Here is a 21,566-nt window from a genome sequence, read left to right on the forward strand (position 1 = left end):
GGTACCACTAAAACGCACCATCATGTTGTTCATTCTCCACGCGTTTACTTGGTGGGGCACACTAGAAGATTAGAGGAGGTGCGTTTTTATTATCTGTTAGTGTATTAAATTTTTATGACCTATTAAGTTTATCGGATAAGATAATAAACTCATTAAATTACTCCGCTAAACAATCATACATCAGCAACCGCAGAATCACGCTTTAGGATTCACACTAGAATTTGGCAAGTAGAATTAAACCGAAATATACGCTGAAAGTTCATGTGTGTAAAAAAACATGGTAGGAAGATTTTAGATGCTCAAATAAATAATTTATTTTTAACATATATAAGATTTTACTTAGGTATATTGATTCATAATAAATTATTAATATAATGATATATATAATTTAAATTTTTTAAAAAAATAATATTATGTGGATTTAAAAACATGGATCACTCCTACCTTTTTACACAATCATTTTCACCGTTATTTATCTTTTACATCATTTTTCTAAAATTTTATGTAAGTCGATTTTAAAATTTATTAATTCAGATTTTACGAGACAAACTTACGAAGAAAATCAAATATATAAATATATTTATGAATAAGATTGACTCAAGAAATTACCAGACAACTTGCACGCCTACTACAAATGGCATCACTGATCGAGACAATTGGCTTTCTTTTGTCTATCTATTCCTGCTTGTTTGCTTTATGTTTGTCATTTTGGACGTCTCCTTCCGCTTATGACCTCAACAAATGGCACCAACACACTGGACAATCCTCGACAGATCAAAATGGAAGTATTTGGAGAATTCTTTTTTTTTTTAATGTATTTAGAGACATTTATGTATCACTAATATTTCGGTCGAGTGACATTCCAACTCGACTCTTGTCGAACTCTTGGATAGAGTATGAGACACAGCTTTAACTCAGGACTGCAGATGGCAAAAGATTCAATACATTTGATGATACGCATGGATTCATTACAAATGCATTTTAAGCTTTGGTGATTAAGGAAATAATTAATATTTTTAGGTTACATCACACGATGCATACAAACAAATAAGACAAAATCTAGCTAAACCAGAGAGTTAACAATCCAACTAAACAAGCATGAATGACACACAATACTCTTCCTATCTACGTGATTGTAAGCAAAGTGAAAGGCCGGCAGATTTCCTTATGTTTCACGTCTCCATCAAGAAACATCTTGCAGGTCTTCCAACCTCACTTTGCCATGTGGCGATCCCACCCTTCTTCTCGGTAGATCTCCATCTCCATGTGTTCTGTATCTTATTTGACAATGTGCTTGTAATAATCATGGTGAAGAAGTCTCATTCAAATTGCTCCCTAATTCACGTACCTTTTGCATGGAATGAGCAGTTTAATCCTTGTTCTTCATTTGATTTAGTTTCAGAGCTTGAATCAGAGTGTCAATCTTATCCTCACAATTAAGTCGATTCCATTCCTGGCGGCGGTGGAGGTGCTGACTCTTCCCAGCGATTTGTCTTTTTGCTCCGAAACTCCTACTCTTTGGCACTTTTGCCGACCACAAACAACGAGCTCCATATAAGAAGAATGAAGGCTTTCTCCTCTGGCTTAATTGGTTGAGTAGGAGGAGGAGAGTGAGTTGAAGAGAGCGGGAGGTCAAAGGCTGCATCTTGCGGCAAGGACAGAAGCTGCGGAGGGTGACGATGAAGAGATACAGGAACGGCGAGGTGTGGGACTTTGAGATGGAGACGCCGGTGAGCAGGGATAGGGCCGACGTCATCCTCGGCCTCGACGGCGGCGCCGCCGCCACAGTCTGCGTGTGTATATCCGCTGCCTTGCCCTCCTTCGCCGGCCGCCTCCCTAACCCGTTCCCTGTCCTCGCCCGCGCCGTCGCCGGCTTCTCCAACCACAACTCCGTCGGAGGTACCTCTCTCTCTCTCTCTCTCTCGTGCTGAGGAGTTGTCAAAGATTCCGCCTTTATTGTATTTATGAGCTTCACAACGGTTCCTTATGGCATTATCGTCTATATTCACCTTTAATCTGGTGAAAGATCAACTTTTCTTTCTTCGATTTCTTCTACTCTTTTGCAGAAACCAGTAGAAAGGTGCCTCCTTTACTGCATTTTGGTAATCGAATCAATTAATCTTCATATGGGTATAAGGAATCAGTTTTGCTTGCTCCCTAATAGAATTTTGTTCTTGGTTTTTTGGCAAATGTAATTTTCTTTGACAAGGGGACAACATATAAAATTTGTTCTATTCTTCAAGTCTTTGATGTTCTGATGAACAAAACAGAGGATATATTCGTTATTTAAAGTAATATTTTTTTCTTGAAAAAAGAAAAAAAGCATATTCTCTTGCTTACTGTCCTGATAACTGAAAGTTCTTTAAGAAATGCTAAGATGCTTCATGCTCAATTGTTTCATCTTTTTTACTATGAATTTTGATAGTCAATATGATCAACGCTAATTTCGATTTAGCTCTTTAGTAAAGAAGATCAACTTGAGTAGGCTGTTAATAGGAGATGTAGATACAATAAACCTAGTTAAACGTTATTTCCATGGGTCAGTGTGTCTATTCACATCGTAAGAGTATGTGAGAACATTCAAATGAAACAAGAGAGCTGCAATTTTAAAGGTGATGTTAGAAAGAAGGGATTGGCCACAATGATTTATGTCACATATATTTTTCTCCCACTGACTAATTATCCATGGTTTTTGACCTATTAAATATACCTACAAACTTTAAATCTATTCAAGTTCAAGTAAAATCCTTGTCATCTTTGATAACTGAATAAAATGACTTATATTTGCTTGATCAGACAATCTGAATATGCAATCTTACGGTTTTCTACAATGTGTGGGAAAGGGTTGATTTCTCTTTGTTGTTCCATGATAACTTCTTACTTTTGGTATTTACCTTCTTTTTTGCTATCATTTAGAAAGTGCAGCTAAGGAAACAATAGAGAAGGTCATGGCTGAAGCCCTTCTGAAGGCCGGTTCTAATCGTTCTGCTGTTCGTGCTGTTTGCTTAGCCTTAGCTGGTGTCAATCATCCTAGCGATCAAGAAAGAATACTTGATTGGCTCAGGTTTGTCAATCTCATTTATTGTGAAATTTTCTTTCTGTCTAATGTACTGTTTCTTTATTCTAATTAATATACATCATGGCCTGATTAGTGGATTTAGTTCTAAAGCTTTACATTAGTTATATGAGGAACTTGTATTCAGTTTCATTATTTTCGACATGCTGATAGTATTTTGCATGGAGTTGGAGTGAAAATGTGCTAACCTGCTGTTCGCATCAAACATAAATTTTAGATTGTGATTGAATTTTATGCCATAAAAATTACAGAGGTGTTTGTCATGTTTGTCAAGTTGAAGTTTACCGAGGACACTTGAGTCATATATCTCCTTTCCTTCATGGCAGCTCTCAGTGGTGCTTAATTACTCAGGAACTGGAATAAGGAATAGTTTAGTCAATCTGGACTGATCTAATAATCAGATTTACTATCATTCTGAAATTTTGTTGATTTTCTCTTCTCATACTATCTATGTGAGTGTAACTTCCGTAACATCGGTTACTGGCAACATGGTCAATATCAAACCATAAGGCCAAAAAATTGCTCAAAATAGGATCATTAAATCGGACGATTCCACAAACTAAGTTCTGTATCCATGCAGTGCCGACCCACATATTGCCTTGCTCATTAGATCTTATAATTGAAAGTTGAAATTGATCATCTAGACTCCCCTGGCTTAGAGTACCTTCTGTGCCTGATGAATATGTCTGCAATAACCACATTCTGATGCATCCATGATATTGCTAGGACATCAGATTATTTTCTTGTCTAGTCCTCAAGATGGTACTCTACTTGTGCTAATGTTTCTCTGAGAGGTAATCAGAGGATTTACACTGCTGATCTTTAAAACACTGATATCATGATAGAAGAAGACAAATGAACAGAATGCAAGAATGAGGTGAATTGGCTGAGTTCTGAAATTGTGAATGGATTAAAAAAAACCAATTTTCTATATCATATGATGAAACTTAATTTGGCTAATGTTTGTGTGCTGACTGTTTGCCATTATTAGCATGAAGAACCTCATATGAAAAAGATTTGTTTTCTGCTTCTGCTTCTTTATTTTCTTTCTTCATGAATATTTAATGAAGGCATAGTTTTTGGCTTGTTGGATACTTTATCACATTGATATCTGATGATTCTTCTGATTTCTTAATCAAAGCTTTTCTACTTTGAAATAATTAATAGCTGAAATAAAATCAAGCTTTTACAATCTCAATTCTCAACATCTTGTTGTTCGGTAGATAGTTTGCCATTACCTTCTCTACTTTGTAATGCTTTTAGAATTAACTGAAGTGGTAACGATATGCTGATCTTTTAATTTCCTTCTTTTAGAAACATATTCCCAGTGCATGTCAAGTTATTTGTAGAAAATGATGCTGTTGCGGCTTTGGCAAGTGGAACCATGGGCAAGCTCCATGGCTGTGTATTGATTGCCGGTACAGGTACAATTGCTTACGGGTTCACAGAAGATGGAAGAGAAGCTCGAGCAGCCGGAGCAGGACCCATCTTGGGTGACTGGGGAAGGTTAGTCTTTGCTCATATAGTTCGTAGACTCACTGGATGATGGTATAGCCTCATGATTTGTATGTGAGGATCTCATGGAAACTTACTGAAGCCTGTGATCTACTAGATAGACAGGAAGTTCTTTATGTGTGATCACCTAATACTCACCAGAAACATCATATGACCATATCAGAGGCAACAGTTACATTTAACATTCAAATACAACAATAACAACACCAAAATCATGATGTCCCAACTATTCGAGGTTGGCTACATGATCTTTACCTCATTTTTTTTTGTCAAATCAAATGTCTTTAACATAATTATAGAGTGAAAAGTAACCTTTTTGCTTGCAGTTACTTCTGCATGAAAGTCAGTTATTTCTTGTCGATCAAGATAATTGTATCTTACCTAGTTGATACTTACAAATGCCATTTTTTTCCCCTTCAAATTCACAGGTGACAAGTGAACAACAAGGGTTCCTTCATATATTGTGGATTCTAGCTACTAATTACAAAAACAGGACATTGTCACAATAAGCAGGCCATTGAGGCTGTTCTTTTTGTTTTACCAACTGGTAGCTGGTGCACAGAGCTATTATTAGCTAACAAATATTTGGAAGGGAATTTAGAGATGATTTTTCAAGCTTTATATAAATCGGATTCTTTAATTGTGCAATGCCTAGTTTGCAACTGTAAGAACTTTCATTTGTTTTTTCAGCGTATCATACGGATAGTTACGCTTATGTATACAGATGATTTCATTTTTGTGCATGAAAATAGTCTTGATTATTTTGGCAAGTGATTTTAATCAACAAAAAGTTGTTATTATATCTTTCTTACTGTCATGTTTTTGTTCGGAAGAAAATATAGTTATGTTTGGCTGTTTGCGCTGCACAGTGGATACGGGATTGCCGCTAAAGCATTGACAGCAATAATGAGAGCTCATGATGGACGTGGCCCTCCAACATTCCTTACTTATGGGATCCTCAGCATGCTTGGTCTTTCTTCACCAGATGAACTTATCGGGTATTTCTACGCACTTGCAGTTCTTCTTGGCCTGCTTCTGCCTAAAGATTTGACTAAAAACATGCTGGAGTTCTGTAGAATTTGACTAAAGATTTGTGACCTTTTAGATCATTTTGTCTCATGTTGAGAACTAAAAGTTGCCGGTTTAATTACTGCACAAGCCTCAGTAACAATAGTCGCATGAATGGGACAACCAAAAAAAGGGGACTAAGTAAAGAAACAGTTTTCTGGATCGATTAGATTATTCTTTTAGATCATGTTTGGCAGTTATCTTAATCGTGTAGAAGAATTTACTTCTTAGGAGTGCCACTTCCATGAAACCTGATCTCAATGAATTAGCATTGACAGTGTTTTGTCGACTTGCTAAAACAGGTGGACTTATGCGGATCCATCTTGGGCTCGTATCGCAAAACTGTCCCCGGCAGTAGTATCTTCTGCTGAAGCTGGCGACGAAGTTGCAAACAGAATTCTACATGATACAGTCTTAGAGTTGACTTCCAGTGTCAAAGCTGTTGTTCAGAGGCTTGACTTGTGTGGTGAAGGTACAATGACTAGATTAACTTCTAACATCGCAACAACTCATTGGTGTGCCTTGAGGTAGGAGTAAGAAGACTCCTGCTTCACTGAGCTGGTGCTCTAAGTTAGATTGAAGGTGCTCTGTGAACTGGATGCAGATGGAAAAGATTCATTTCCACTTGTTATGGTCGGAGGAGTTCTTGAGGCAAACAAGAGTTGGGATATCGGGAAAGCAGTCGTAGATTGCATCACAAAGATATATCCAGGAGCACATCCAGTTCGTCCCACGGTTGGTGATTTATCTGCAAATTTTCTTTACGGTCAAAATTAACTAGCAGCGATCTAACTTCATGCCGTTCGATGGAGATATCAAACAAATAGGACTTCAACTTCAGTTCCTGATTGATCTTATATTCATGATATGGATCTCTCAATGCTCGAATATAATCTGCAGGTAGAACCAGCCGTTGGAGCAGCACTATTGGCTTGGAACCATGTAATAAGTAATCTAGTCAGTGATTATGGCAGGTGATTGTTCAAACATGGTGTAGAATTCCTAAGATTTGATTACCACATGTAAGAAGGTCAAACACGAAATACGAACTGCAGTGCAGCTTTAGCTCACCCATCAGTTTCTTCTTTAGAAATGTAGAGAGTCGAATGAAGAGAGAATTGTTCTTAACAGCTGAGTGTGTCTTTATGCAGCAGCTGCAGTAATGGCAAACAAGAGGAGACAAGCTCCCTCTTTTCTTGAACTCTCGATCAAGAAGATACGAATTCATCACCAATTATGAATCGAATCGACTCGGATTCCTCCATCTACCCTGCTGCCGGTCAAATCTTTGACATTGTAGTCGGACCGTAGCATTGCTACTCGAAGTCCTGGCCTTCCCTGCCCCCGTTAGGCCACCGGGATCCCCGCCGGCCCCTGCCAGGTGCTCGTCCTCCCGCCGCCCATCACCGATCCGAGGAGCCATCGATCTGCGGCTGAAAGATCCGCCGCAGCCCACCGAGATCTTGGTGCTGTAACACAACCAAAAGCCATAAAGCGCTCCCATCGAGAGCAGAGCTAAGCGCTGCTCCGCGGCGCGCCTTTGACGACGACGGGAGGACGTGGCTCTCGATGTTGCTACGCCGCGTTCTTTGGTCGTAACATAAATCGTGGCGTGAAGCACATACCTTTGACCAGACCAGCGCATAGCATGCATGCATGATGGTCGCGACATGATGGGCGGGCATGGTGACACCGTAATTAAATGACAAATGAAAGGGTCGTTGTAGTGATAGGGGGAGGCGTGATACGCGTGCCTGCCGCGCTGCTGCCGTCTCGATGACGGAGGACGGGGGAGAACGGTGTGGCTTTTGAGGGGGACAAGCACGAGGTCTTATGCGGTGGCGAAACGTGTACGGTCGACGAGCGCGCTGCGAAGGGTCCCACTCAAATGACAGGCCGAGATCCGTCGTGAGATTCCCGACCGGGCCGAGTTGGTAAGATTTTGCCGTCTGAGGAAAGGGAAGAATTAATTTCTTTTCCTTTTTATCCTCTTCCCGTGTGATCCGTACCATCTCAGCCGTCCGCAAAATCAACGGGACGTTGCTAACCGTCTGATTTCGCCGCCGGCGGCTCGTGAGGATCTCTCACACCTGTCTCACCCCACAAACCACGGACCGAAACGCCTTTCGCCTCACCATTCGCCTACCCGCCTCGTGACTGGTCCGATAGATCACCCAACACGTGGGTCCCACATTTCGTGAGGTGGAAGACGTACGAGTACGGCTCGGATGGCTTTTAGTGCTCGCTGCGGAGCGATGTCGACGAGGGCTCGACGACAACAAAGGCCACCACCGGCGCTGCTCGTCACATCACATCACATCCCATCGCATCGAAGCCGTCAACGGCCGCTGATGCGACGCCCGTCCTCGCGATGTGACAGCAGGCGAAAAGACCGGCACTCGTGATGGGGTTTTCTGCTGCAGCATCGCGTGCATGGGGCGGGGGAGGCAACCTGCAGGTGACAGCGGTCTTATCGTCATCTGCAAGCGTAAACTCTTTGCAGGTTCAAAGGGCAGCTTCGATTCAATGTGCTCGTAAATGGTTCCCAAACCCTCCCCCGGCAGATCCAAGAGCAGATTTTGCTCATTTACTGTAACCTGTAGATCTACATGAAGAATGATGAATGCGATTGTTGTTTGATTCTGTAGACACAGCAGCTCTCAGGAGACAAAATGATAAAGAACCTGCTGCATCTTGAAAGGACACATTTAACAGTACAAAATGAACGTGAATACCAGTAAAATCCTGGCATGAATCATCATCCTCATCCATCGAAGGAGACCGATCTCTCGGTTCGGTGATACGTCAATTTGCATTCAACTGCTCCAAGCACAGTTATTAAAGCAAAAGGAAAAGAAGACATCATTCAAATGATTTCACCAGGTCGGATGAATCTAGCTAGAAAAAGAAACAAGAAATATAAAGCATAATAAGCAGAATTCATGGATTAAGATCACTTGAAGCTGACATGTTTCTTGGTAGTTCTTTAGAAACTGTAACATAAGCAAAAGGGATGAGTTCTAAAGTTGCATCCACCCCTAGCTAAGTGGATCACAGAAGGGCTAGAATTGCTCAGGGCATTCAAACAAAAGACCAGTTCAGAAACATGAAAGCAAGACAATGGGGTGAATCATCGTCATTCAGGACCTTCCATGCTACGGCTTGTTCATACGACACCGGCCTCCCCATGCTCGACAGGCAGATACCAGCAGGAAGATAAGAAAAGCCCTGCAGGTTGACGAGAGATGCACAGGTTTCAGTAAGTATGTATAGAAACAAGCGCAGCAACGAGCAAAACAATAGCTACACTTGTTTACTAATTACCTGCTGCATGATCTTGGGGAATTCCGAGCAAAGAAGCTTCCGACCACCATCATCAAGAGTCTTCTCCAGCGTAATGTCTTGAAGAGCGATCAGCGTAGTTTCCAGCATATCAAGACCAGCTTGATTGGAGAAGGTAAAAACAGGAGAACCCTGCAAAAGAATGAACATTCCTGTCATAGACGTATTCTTATGTCTCGAGTATGGTCACATAAATACAGAACATATATTATAGTCAGGTGTTCTGAAAGCATGTAACAAAGACGCATATATACGAAATCTTGCCTTCAAAGAACAACACACAATTGCATCCGAATGATGCCACAACAGTTTCAGCAATGAATCACTAGTTTGTGAGCCCTCGCGGAGGATCTCTAGTCCAGTATGAGCCCTAAAGCACCAAAGATGATTCATTAGCAGATAACACACATCAGAAATCTACAGGTAAGTAAGTTTGTCATGATGTTCAATAACTACTAATTCAACATATACATTATATCGCTTTTGCACAAATAATTATAACAATTTTCAAGAGGAATAAGTTGAATATATGAGATAAGAAAGCAGGATAATATGTAGCCATGAAGTCCAACTTCTGCATTTGTGATAAAAAAAAGTTGGGAGTGCAAGTAGGCGTAAAGTCCAACTCACAATTTCTCAATGGATCATAGGCAAGAAGGTAACAAAATGCAGAAGTACATGCAAGTATTGATGAGGTTACCTGTAGCTCTGAGAAATCCAACATGCCAGCGTGTCAGCTTCAGGAAAACCTTGCGGTAAATGCTCGACTCCAATCTGACCACTGGGTCGAGGTGCAATTGCCATAGCAACTCTCTGCACTGACGCAACCACGCTTCTAACATATTGCCGGGCCATTGCTGCAACATTATCTTGGAGATGATTCTCGTATGTGAACTGGAAGGCTATCGTGAGGACTGACCGCAGGTTGTATGAACTTGAAGCTGTCTCATTAACAGAGCGTGATGCAGCACCAGATCCAATCTCTAACGTGGATGCCAAATCGAGGGTTCGTGAAGCAACAGGAGAATCCTGCAGCATTGGCAGACAAGCTGTACGTAAGAATCAGAGGTGTGGTGGAAACTTTAATTACATGATAAATGCGCAAATCGTATCTAGCTAAAAAGAACAGCCATAAAAGCAAAACAAGAACCAATCACCATAATTTTTTAAAGACACTATACTGTTAAGGCACACAACTGTTTTAGGTTCCAGTGGTATAACACGGAAGCCTGAGGGTAGCAAAGGAACATCATCAGCAAAGGATTCATCAATGGGTGCAAAAACAAGCTGAGCACAAGCACCAACAGCATCCTCATCAACTCCGCTGCAAAGCTGCCATGGCATGGAAAGCGTTAATCATTCAGCCAAAACACTAAAGCCAGATACTGAGGAATAACTTACACAAGACAAACCTGTAACAAGTACACATCCCTCGACAAAATGACATCATCTTGGTTAAAAACATGACCCTCGAGTTTGATCACCTCCAAGAACTATATTCAAGGACATTAGTGCAATACATGAGTAAAAGAAAACATCAATGAATAATCCAAGATACTGCTTCTTAGCATTAAAAAATAAACTACCTCTTCAAGCTCCAGAGTATGCGCGAGAGGAAGGATCACCTGACTCCCCGATAACCCACTGCTAGTCCTAACACCAGGGACTGCATATGGGCTTGTTCTCAATGATGCGGCAGAATAAGCATCAACACCACAATCAGCCCATTCTGATCGATGCTCCCTTAAAAACCGAACCAATATAGCAGGCGGCACATTCTACATGAAAAAATAGTGTTTGAGGACTAGGATTAGAACTGAACAAGAAAGCATATGTTTTAGAAGACATTCCTGCATAGTGATGGAAATCTTCTGCTTAAAAAGGAAAGGTTAGACCTGCAGCAACATTGATGCTTTTGCACATAGAACACCACCTCCTACGGTTGAAAACAATGCTGAAGAGTTCACATGAGACCCAATAAGTTTATTTGAGGAAGAATTTATAGCAATTGTCACATCCTCAACACCATTGCTGCCCAGTAATAACCAACCATCATCAGCAAATCCATTCACAGCATCATTGAAACCTCTGCATGCACCCAGCACATTGTGTTAAATACATAAACCTACCGTGGAAAAAAAAAAGGCTCAAGTCAAACATATTAACAAAGCCGCCAATGACCTGCTCAGTCTTTGACTGAAGGTCCTTAATACAGCAGGTTGTCGACCCCCACCATATGGAACTTCACCACTGGTTTCTTGAGCAATTTGTCTTAGGTGGTGAAGTGCCTGGAAAAATGACAAAAGTGTAACTAGCGGTCGGTCTATGATGACTGAAATGCATAATAATGAGTAATAAGGCTTACAGCAATTGTCATTTTCTGGGCCAGAAATTTTGGTGATTCATACAAGGGTCTAAGAACCTCAGGTACACTCCATGCCTGAAGCATCAAAGATATTGTCGGTAAAATATGGAAAAATGAACCTCAAGAAGTGTAGAAAGCACCTGGAACTCACATCTAAATCAACATGATCAACAATGTGAATCATTGAGCCACCACCCTCACATGGTCGGATTAGATATCCACTGGAAAGCATTTCAGCCCTTATGAAATTTGGAGAAGGAGGCCCAGTCGGACCACCAGTTGCAGGAGTTAAAGATCTCTCACAAATCTAGAAGAAACATGTTGAGTTAATGTGTCTTTTATCACTTGGAAGAAAAAAATTGATGATCATTTAAATGTGTTGGCACACATTTGAGGGCCACGGGTAAAACACCTAATGAGGTATGAAAAACTATCAATGCATAAACGATGCACAACTCATACCACAAGGCTGCCATCTTCTAAACCTCTAGTATATCTCAGAGTCCAAAAGTCACGTGCTGCTGCCAAAGTTGTAGGTGCATATGTCTGATAACAAGAGATTGAAAACAAAAAGTCAAATATTAGAAACACGGAAAAAGATGAACAACTATAATGAAATTCATAGGAAAATACAAAACATACTTGCATGTATATAAGTTCTATATTCCCTCCATTACTAGTGGGAATTACAGTAAGCACATCAATGCAACGGCAATCACGATACCAAGCTGGACGATCTTTAAGTATCTCTGCAACCTAAGAGACCCAGCAGATCCATGAATTGCATAACATGAAAAGAACATAACTGCAGAGAGAATTCAGCAAGTGCCTAACCTTTGTGGGTTCCAGACTCACAAGGCCACAAGCTCGAGCTGCTACCCCACTACAATTATGGGAAACAGCAACGATTCCAATGGAATCCGGACCAGGCTATAATATATATAAGAAATCATCATGCAATCTGAATGGAATTGGTCAACACAAGATAAGAAGTCGATCAAAATATTACCTTCATCCCAACCATCTGAACCCAATCGACGGCAGTTCCAGTAGCCTTCGACAAGAACTCTGCCAATGTCTCCTCAGCAATTGCAAGGAGACTGTAGCAGAAATGTCCCAACACAAAGCATGACGCGTTAACAGAAAACAGCCGACGAAAGCAATCTAAGCTAGAGCCATCACAACAAGGAAGTCTGATTACCCAGCTGGGTTAGCATCCCTTTGAGGATGCTGAGGTGTTGGGTTTTGTTGACGTTGGTGCTGACCACTTGTGACTACAGATTCACAGCTGGTGTCGGTGGTGGCTACAGATGCCTGTATATCCATTAACTAGAAGTAAGATCCAAACAAGCATTGTAAATCATGAAAGATTCTACGTAAAATTCTGAAATTAACATGGAACATGAAACATAAACTCGTAATCATAACATTCCACTCTAAAGCAAAGAGTTCAAAGTGATGAAAGCATATATCAGAACTGGCTGGCTCATATAACATATTCAAATGCAGATCTTCGCTTGTTAAGCATAGATATTGGGGAGCATTTGACCAAGCAGGTAGCATAGCTTATATTAATTTATTAAAGTAAAAGCACCGCAGTCTTTGAGTCCTGGAAAACCAAGATTCAGAAGAAAACATAAGAGAATTGCTCTATGTAATACTAATTATATTTTGGATGGCTTCCTTTTCCGGAAAAAGAGCACAAACAACATGGACACTCACATTGTGCAGTTGCTGTCGCATATAGCCATTCTCATAAACAAGTTCGGACACCTGCTTCTGCAGCCGATCATTTTCCTCCATCAACAGCTTGTTCATGGCATTCAGCTTGCGGTTAACTGTTTGTAGACGAAAGGCTTCCTTCCTCTGCTTCTCTCGGCATCTACAAGAAGGAAGATAATGAATGCTACAAATTAATACAAAGACCAGCATTATAGTATTACACTAATTCGAGTTAATATGACATTCTGTAAATCAAATCTAAATTCTAAACTATTGGACATCATCAGACAATACAGTTACAAGAAGAGATTAAGATGTTAAGAATCTAATCACTTAAGATTGAAGGTTGGTTTCAAAGAGATTGTCATTTGTAGGTACGCTGCCTTGATAAAATTATAAATGTATAGCCTCCTAAATTAAATTTGACAGAAATAAGAACTACTACTTTTCCCATTAATGCAGTGTCAATTTATTTATAGTTTGCGACTACAAAAAGGTCTTCGAAGGTTCAGTGGCCTTCACTTCGGGAGGTAGTAATTATCATACATTAATATGAACCCTTAACCAAAATCATTACCTTGGCTTCCAAATTCAAGCTTAGGAAGCAAAAACTAGAAACTTTACAACCAAAAACTCAGAAACAACAGAAAATTGCAGAATCTGAAACCGATCGAGCAGCATGTAAACTATACTCTAAACACATTAAGGAAAAACATAATCCTTCACATGATCATTAGCAAAATCCGTATAGTGATCTCAAACAGAGCAAGATCTTTAAAGACCAAGACAAAAGGCCACTTTTGGCACAAAAGCAACTCTATTGTTAGACAACCAGATTCAAAATCCTCAGAATCTCACTGAGGATTACCAGAAAGAGCCAAAAAAGAATAAGATAAAGAAAAAGAAGCATATTTGATTCTGAATGTCAATAGGAAAAATAAAACAAACAGTAAGGAACGATATGCTATCATCTTGCAAAACATTGGCTACAACAAAAAAAACCAAATAGAAAACCCGATATTTCAAATACACGAAAAGAATCCACTAAAAATGCTAAAAATGACACAAATGCAATAATGCTAAGCCACGAACATTATAGGATCGAGCATAAGATGGAATACCAAAGGTGAAAAAAAAAATTTCGAGTTATATCCCCACCAGTGTCTCAAATGATTCAAATTTTCTACTAATCATTTCTCGAAGTATCAATTTCTACAAAGTGAACCGATGAAACAGCTACGATGAATCTCAATTGCTGCCTAAAGACACCAGACCCAACTTTGGGAAGAGAAAAAGAAGAGACCCTTTCCGTCGGTCTTTTACCTTCTGTTCTGGAACCAGACCTTGATCTGCTTTGGCTCGATGTTGGAGAGAATGGGACACTCCCGTACGAGCTGCTGCCGCCTCAGGGAGCTCGGCTTCGGGCACTCGCTGTATACCCTCTCGAGCGCCTCCACCTGCTCCGGCGTGTACCTCACGTACTTCCCCGTGTCCATCGCGGCCGCGGCTTCCTGCTGCCCCTTCCCCGCTTCCCTTCCACTCGCAACCATCGCCATCCCCTCCCCTACGCAAATCCCTCAAAAATCCAATCTTTCCCCACCCGACGCACTCACCACCCTCAGAAGCCTCGCGCCCTCCCTTTCTCCCGGCTCCTCGGCAGCAGGAGACACATCACCGCACCTCAAAAACTCGCCGCCGCCGCCGCCGTGGGGAACCCCATCTGCCTCTCCTCCCACGAAGCAGCCATTGCTCTACGGATAGAGGGTGGGACGGGGAAGAAGAGGAAGCTGAAAAGGAGGCGCCTTGGTTGGCGCTGCTAACCCTTCGAAGTTTAAAGCCGGGGGCGAGCGGTTGTGCTCTCCCGTTTCATATGCTTTCTTCTCAGTTTAATGGCTTAAATAAAGTGTGAGAGGCCATCTATTCTTTCCAAGTACATGTTTTGGGTCTTGACGTGTTGTTTATGCTGCTAATGCTTGGCCTGCTGCAGTGGCAGCAGCTGTCTCTGTGAGGAAGAGGAGGGAAAACATAAAGTGCTTTCTCTCCCTTCGATGCTCAGCGAGAGAGAGAGAGAGAGAGAGAGAAGAATGGATTCTTCAAATATCAAATCAAGGGAGGATGAGGCTGTTCTTTGTGCTGTCAGTGGTGAAAGAGATGGTATGTTGGTATGTGGGAGCAGCAGGCATAAATAGCATGATGCATGTTGTGATGGGCACAACATCCTTCTCCTTCGTCTCTCTCTAGCTTTACCCCCGTCTCTAGATTTATGTATCACATCATCCATCTGAAACCTGAGCTTACCCAAGACTGAAGTCTTCGTCGGCTGGTGTTATTATCTTCTATGTTTCTGATGGATTTGTGTACTGTTCTCTATGTGAGTGTGAGTTTGAGAACGATAACAAGGATATATATGACCGCTACTGCTCAACAAAAAAAATCTACACTCGAAAGCTAAGATTAATACGACAAGCGCAGTTATTATTACGAGGCTTTTACCCGAATCTCTGCAACAAATGCTGTGAGATCTTTTGTCCGTCGTCTTGCCTCTCTACTGCTGCTGCTGAGAGCCATCGAGCTTTTCCCTCGTCTTCTCCCTCTCACTGTTCCCCCAAAAGTGACCCGAGTTAAGTTTGCTTGCCTTTTTATTTTCCGCCCGCAGTAACTCCTTTTCCATCACTGCACGGCCATCAGCAGAGGGGTGTGTGTGCGTTCTGCCTTTTACTCTGCAATCCCACCATTTCTCATCTCTGTTTGACCACACACACAGAGAGAGAGAGAGAGAGAGAGAGAGAGATTCTCATGGGAATAGAGCTATTTACATTATCATTTAATCGAGCTAGTGCTAATGAGGAAGGCAAAGGGTGCAAAAGATACATATTTCATAGGCAAAAAGACAAAAGTCCTCCTTGGCACTTGATAAATGTAATTAGAGATATATATACTACTATCTTAATTTTTATGATAACTATAGAATCAAATATGTATTAAGAAAATAAAATCAATTTATTGATTGACTAGCAAATTGTGCTAAAAAGTCAACAATATCTATATTGCAAAAGTAACATAGATTTTTTTTTTTTTGGAGTAAAAAACAGAGAACTCTAAACCTTGTGCTGTCAAAATTATACATGAGAGATCAAGACACAGACAACAGATTTTACTCTCTTCATTTTTTGGATAGAAAGGATGAAAGTTGAGGTAGTGCCAATATCATTTATGTTTTTAAAATCTTCATAAGATTGCCATTGTTGATTTGAAGACACATATTTCTCTGTCACAAAATTTCACAAACAAAATTAATTTATAAAAGGTCACCAGACTTGTTTCTGAGCCAAAGAACTGAAAGGAAAAAAAAAAGTATTCTTGTCTGACATCAAAACATGAAACTTTGGGATTATGAATTCCACTGAATCTATAGTAGCAGGATTCATATCCTTATATTTGATCTGCATTTTTGTTTGAGTGGTTTCCAAGCAGGGGATTGGTTTATCAGGCAAAGCAATTATAGATAGCAAGTACTATATGTAAGATGGCCATTACTTGCACCACAGAATAATGGCATGCAGTCACTCTTAATCCACCATCTCTGTGATGTCACATATGTCACTGTTTCATTTGTGTTATGGCACAGCTCATCATCTCCACAATGGTGATAGCATGGGGATCAAATTATAAATCTGGGCACAACATATTTCATTCGTGGAATCTTTGATGATTCATTCATGATCTTGAAGAAGGCTCACTCAAGCAACCTGGCTCACACTGTTCTTTGTCATGACTGAAGTAAAGGTCTACTGCTCACCGATGCTAGTGATCTGTGATGTCCAATCCAGAACAAATAAGAAAACAGCAATCCATGTAGATGAATCATTATCATTTACATCAAGCAGCCCTTTTGCATCTCCTTCCTTCTTCTGTTGGTTCAGCAATAGACATCTTCTTCATGGCGGCATGTGCAGTGAATGTTTGTTGTATCATTAATCGCCATGCAGGAATAATCATATGTTTGAAGCTTATCTATCATGGATAGCATTAGTATGTGTTTGCATCATGAGTTTGAGACTCTTCCCTTTTCATGCAATGTGAATCGTTTTGAATGGTGTAGGTACAAGGAACATGAACTGTGCTTGAAGAATTCGATTGGGAGAATATGAGAGGGTGGATATGTTCCACACGATTAACCATTTAAAATTTCAACCTAATCTATATGTACGAAAACTTGACCTATGATCAATCAACTTCAGCTGCCAGACTGTAGTAATGTCTAGTTATCATGCCAATGCCTGTGTTGATCTTCCTAATAATTTGGGATGAGAGAACCATTAGAAGGATGAACTAAATGTTCAATCTCTGAGGCCTTCTCCTCAAAAACTCAAAAAGAACAATGAGAAGCTTCATTATTGCTTCACTTTCTGCATGAGTTGTTTTGCCACCTCCCCTCTGTTATGGCAGCTATCAGCAAATGTTACAACCATGCATGAAGTGGTCCTGAAATATATCTTCCCATCACACAATTAGTATGTAGGTGATGTTGCATGCACCAATGCAACAATAATAATAATAATAATACACAAAAAACTTTGCTGTATATAGTTTGTAGATGAATCAATCAAAGCCTATAGTTGTCCACCTGAACATCCATCCATTACAAGTGCTGGTTCATAGAGCAAATAGTGTCACAAGTTGAATGTTCTTGATGAACTAACCTAAAACTAAAACCACTCTGTCAGACTATTTGAGATGAAGAGTTGTACTGATATACATTGTTTTGTGTTTCCAATCTACTGCATTTCATGCAGGACTGTTGCAAACAATCTTATGCAATTTTTTTGCAGGGGGGGCTTGATTAAGCTGGCATGGTTGGACCAAATATCCATGTTCCATAGAAGCTGTTCTTGCCACTTTACCACTAGAATAATTAGTGGGTCCTTGAAATAAGTTGATTGGTGCACAAAGAATTGGTAGTATAGTTGGAGCTAGGGTTAGGAGACAACTCATGATAGAGCCCTTTTTGCAGGCTCTACATCACATCTTTATGGTTCTAAAAACCAGTCAAAAATTTCTCCATCAGTGTATTATATCAATATATACATCATCGATCATGTTGATTGAGTCATCAGTTCAAATGGTAATTATAAGAGCTGGAAATGAGATCATACATTGCTACAAGTCCATGGATATGTGTTTTCTGAATTGAAACTGTGATGTTGCAAGCTCATAACAGCTCACACAGAAGAAAAGGCATGAACACAACTCAATCTTGGATGATATCGGAGTCGATGCTAATGGATGTCTTGGTTTTTCCAATAATTTCTGAGTTACAAGTCAAGTCTCGAAACATATACTGGTTTGAAGTCCAAGAGAAGATCTCTCTTAGGTCATACTAAGATTCTTCTTAGTTACATGTTCTGCTTGTATGTTTCTTAACCCTAACAACACATACAGGCAAAGAAGTAGTAATCAGAAACTAAAATGCTTTCGAGTCCAAGAGAAGGGTCTCACTCAATTCATGCGAATGGAAGAACACATTCCAAAGCAGTAGCTAATATGACAGTGTGGATCAAATTTGAGCCAGTAATGTGCTTTCAAATCCTTAACCCTAAACCCTAGGATCCTTAAAAGCCACTTTGGTGTCATGACCTGAGTTATACAATCATCAAACACACTCACAGTCACCTGCATTTATATATATATATATATATATATATATATATATATATATATATAGAGAGAGAGAGAGAGAGAGAGAGAGAGAGTTGGCCACACCCTTGCCTTCACTCCCAAGCTTGTCATTAGCTTTACTCACAAAAGAGAAAGGATGTAAGAAAAGCTATTGGAGAGCAAAAGCGCAGAGAATTTATATGTTGCAAGGGTTGACATGCATGCACAGTAACCTTTGATCATCCATCTACTCTTGTTAGACATGATCAATTACAGAAGCAAACAACGACAACAAGAAGAACGGCAGCAATTAATGGGTGATGATGGGTGGTGGGAGAGTCACTGGGCATGGAAACTCGCATAGGGTTGTCTTCCTGTCTACCTTCCGCCATGATGAGGGCTGATGCCACTTTTCTCATGCCTCCCCTTCCTTGTCTCCCCTCCACCTTTTACTTCACAAAAAGAGAAGAGCAGTAAATGGGGGGATGACCCCCTCTGCCTTTGCGGTGCAGTTAATAAAGCATGCATGCTCCGAGATCCATTGCGAGATCTTTGCAGATTAGCAAGTGTGGAGGTCCAGTCCCTTTCACAGCCCCCTCTCTCTCTCGTTAAGGAGGGTCATGGGGTCCAGAACCGCCCATACGGGTGGTGGCGGTGGTGGTGGACGCCCACAGCCGAGCGCCGCGCGCGCGTGTTCTTCGGCATGCATGCTTTCTGCCTTTGCGTGCTTCCCACACCTCACACATCTGTGTTGTTTCTCCGTTGATTTTAACTGCAGATGCAAGTGCTACTGCTCTTCTCCATAAACCTTCGAAGGATGATAGTGATCATGGATGGAAGACATCAATCGAGCTTTGCATGGAACTAGGAACCATGATTAAGAGTCATGGAGTACTGTTTACTGCATGCATGGATTCATGATTAGAGATCCAACAAGAGTGCTGCTGATAATGACTTCAGGATTTTGATGCATTCAAGTCCTCTCTCCGTCTCTCTCATCCTCCCACGGATTAACACCAATCAGCTGGGGTGATGTAATACTTTGCTAGTTGGCAAAGATCGAGGGTAAGGATATGAAAGCGATAGCTATCACAAAGGACATGGCAGTACAACTGATAGCTTGGGCAACAAGAGACTGGGATGAAAGGAAGAGAGGAGGAGGAGGAATAATGTGGGGATGTCCCCCCCACCCCACACCTTTGAAGAAGTGCCACTCCCTTTAATTATAAGGGGTTGCATCAGATTATTATAGAGTCATATCAGTTGGAGTTCAATGCAAAACGAGCTCCCAACATGTGGACAGCCACTGGTAATCATGTTTGTCTCATGTTGTGAGCCACAAGGCTTGGGAGAAGAACCATCTTTAAGCAGAGAACAGCTAAATAGATGTTTGTGATGATGCCCGTTCGTTTCCGAACAAGGTGATCACTGCAGATTGAGGGATTAAGTGGTACCAGTATTAAGCTTGGTATGCATGGTTTGCTTGCGCGACCAATGACAAGTCCATTTCTTGGCGAGTGCATGAGCAGAAGATGTTGTTTGGGTTCATCGGAGAGAGATCATTGCTCAGCTTTGTCCCACACCAAACTGGCTCAACAGGAACAACGATGTCAATGTCAAATGGTGGTGGGCTAGTTACGTATTGGTTATGTGTTTTGGGTCCTTACACCTTCAAAGTTGTATTGACATATCTATTTACCAAGGTGAAATATATAGATTTATTTATCCTAATAGCATCAGGTTTGCCAACGAAAATATAAAAATAAAAGATAAAAAATAATTTTAACGTTCATTGGTGGCCGATGGCATTACTGGCGTCGATGCTAATGCAATTTGCTTGATTACCTCCGACGAAGATAAGGTTCACTCTCACTACAAAGTCGCTCGCCTTCATGAGAAGTGTGCAGTCAACCTCATCGTCGCTCGTCTCGTTTTACTTTACATCTGCATCAATGCTAAGGTAATTGTATCGACTTTAACGCAAATAGTGGTGGCCACCATGATGTCTATGGCAATAATGGTAACCACCTCGCTGTTGACCCAGTAGGCGGATTTCAACTTTAACCCCTCCCCCTTTACATCTATGTCGGTGTTGACGTAATTGTCAAACATTGAAAAGGGCTGCTCGATATTTGCGTTGATACTTGTATAGATACCAAGCGACTCTTTTGCCGCTCGACAACTGTGTTGACACCGACACATACAAAGCGAGAGGGGTCAAGACTAGGATTCGCCTGATGAGTCAATGATGAGGCAACTACCGTCTTCACCATAGACACTGTGGCGACCACCACCATTTGTGTCGATGCCGACGTAGATATAAAGCGATGTAGGACAAGCAACGATGAGGTCGACAGCGTGCTCCTCGTCGAGGCGGGTGACGTCACAATGAGGCTGCTAGGCAACTGTGTCGACGTCGACACCAGTGGCATCGTCATCTGTCACCACCGATGTCGTCCACCACGGAGCATTAAAATTATATTTTTACCTTTTATTTTTTTATTTTTTTTCATCGATAAAACTAATATCGTTAAGATACATAAATGTATATATTTTATATTCGTAAATATATGAAATGTTAATGTAATTTTTTAAAGTGTATAAACCGAAACACTATAGGGGTAATATAAATGATCTAACCCACTCTCCATCAAGACTAAAAGAGGCATTTGACGATCTCCATCTGATATGTTGTTGGTGAAACATGTGCAAACTTTTGTGGCAGAGCAAGTCGATCTTCCTGTGTGTTGCACTCACATCTAGATGATCCATTAACTAGAAAAACCAGTCCATCGGTCACCGTCTAATCTCTCTTTCCTG

General features: G+C 40.9%; 2 protein-coding genes across 2 annotated transcripts; one reads left to right on the forward strand and one right to left on the reverse strand.

Moving 5' to 3' along the window:
- Window positions 1–1,577: 1,577 nt before the first annotated feature.
- LOC103990959 (uncharacterized) lies at window positions 1,578–6,789 on the forward strand. The gene is made up of 7 exons (XM_009410277.3): window positions 1,578–1,899; window positions 2,917–3,064; window positions 4,391–4,582; window positions 5,461–5,589; window positions 5,962–6,131; window positions 6,264–6,394; window positions 6,560–6,789. The coding sequence occupies exons 1-7, from the start codon at window positions 1,680–1,682 to the stop codon at window positions 6,635–6,637; spliced, it is 1,068 nt and encodes a 355-aa protein (XP_009408552.2). The 5' UTR covers window positions 1,578–1,679; the 3' UTR covers window positions 6,638–6,789.
- A 1,790-nt stretch (window positions 6,790–8,579) lies between these two features.
- LOC135616496 (homeobox-leucine zipper protein HOX32-like) lies at window positions 8,580–15,154 on the reverse strand. The gene is made up of 18 exons (XM_065115741.1): window positions 14,412–15,154; window positions 13,089–13,248; window positions 12,568–12,680; window positions 12,376–12,466; window positions 12,201–12,296; window positions 12,009–12,122; window positions 11,829–11,912; window positions 11,518–11,673; window positions 11,367–11,441; window positions 11,183–11,289; window positions 10,897–11,089; window positions 10,588–10,779; window positions 10,414–10,494; window positions 10,199–10,333; window positions 9,702–10,030; window positions 9,266–9,371; window positions 8,984–9,133; window positions 8,580–8,887 (listed from the first exon to the last, which is right to left on the reverse strand). The coding sequence occupies exons 1-18, from the start codon at window positions 14,642–14,644 to the stop codon at window positions 8,741–8,743; spliced, it is 2,562 nt and encodes an 853-aa protein (XP_064971813.1). The 5' UTR covers window positions 14,645–15,154; the 3' UTR covers window positions 8,580–8,740.
- Window positions 15,155–21,566: the final 6,412 nt, after the last annotated feature.

The sequence above is a fragment of the Musa acuminata genome, chromosome BXJ2-7, assembly GCF_036884655.1.
Source record: "Musa acuminata AAA Group cultivar baxijiao chromosome BXJ2-7, Cavendish_Baxijiao_AAA, whole genome shotgun sequence".
Taxonomy (NCBI): domain Eukaryota; kingdom Viridiplantae; phylum Streptophyta; class Magnoliopsida; order Zingiberales; family Musaceae; genus Musa; species Musa acuminata.

Bases quoted from the DNA above. Each gene is read 5' to 3' on its own strand.
- LOC103990959 (XM_009410277.3), top strand. From the start codon at position 1,680: ATGAAGAGATACAGGAACGGCGAGGTGTGGGACTTTGAGATGGAGACG. The intron at 3,065-4,390 runs GTTTGTCAATCT...TCCTTCTTTTAG, and splicing joins AGAATACTTGATTGGCTCAG to AAACATATTCCCAGTGCATG. The intron at 4,583-5,460 runs GTTAGTCTTTGC...TGCGCTGCACAG, and splicing joins ATCTTGGGTGACTGGGGAAG to TGGATACGGGATTGCCGCTA.
- LOC135616496 (XM_065115741.1), bottom strand. From the start codon at position 14,644: ATGGCGATGGTTGCGAGTGGAAGGGAAGCGGGGAAGGGGCAGCAGGAA. The intron at 11,913-12,008 runs GTATGTTTTGTA...TCTTGTTATCAG, and splicing joins TAGAACTTATATACATGCAA to ACATATGCACCTACAACTTT. The intron at 9,372-9,701 runs GTAACCTCATCA...TTGGTGCTTTAG, and splicing joins TGGATTTCTCAGAGCTACAG to GGCTCATACTGGACTAGAGA.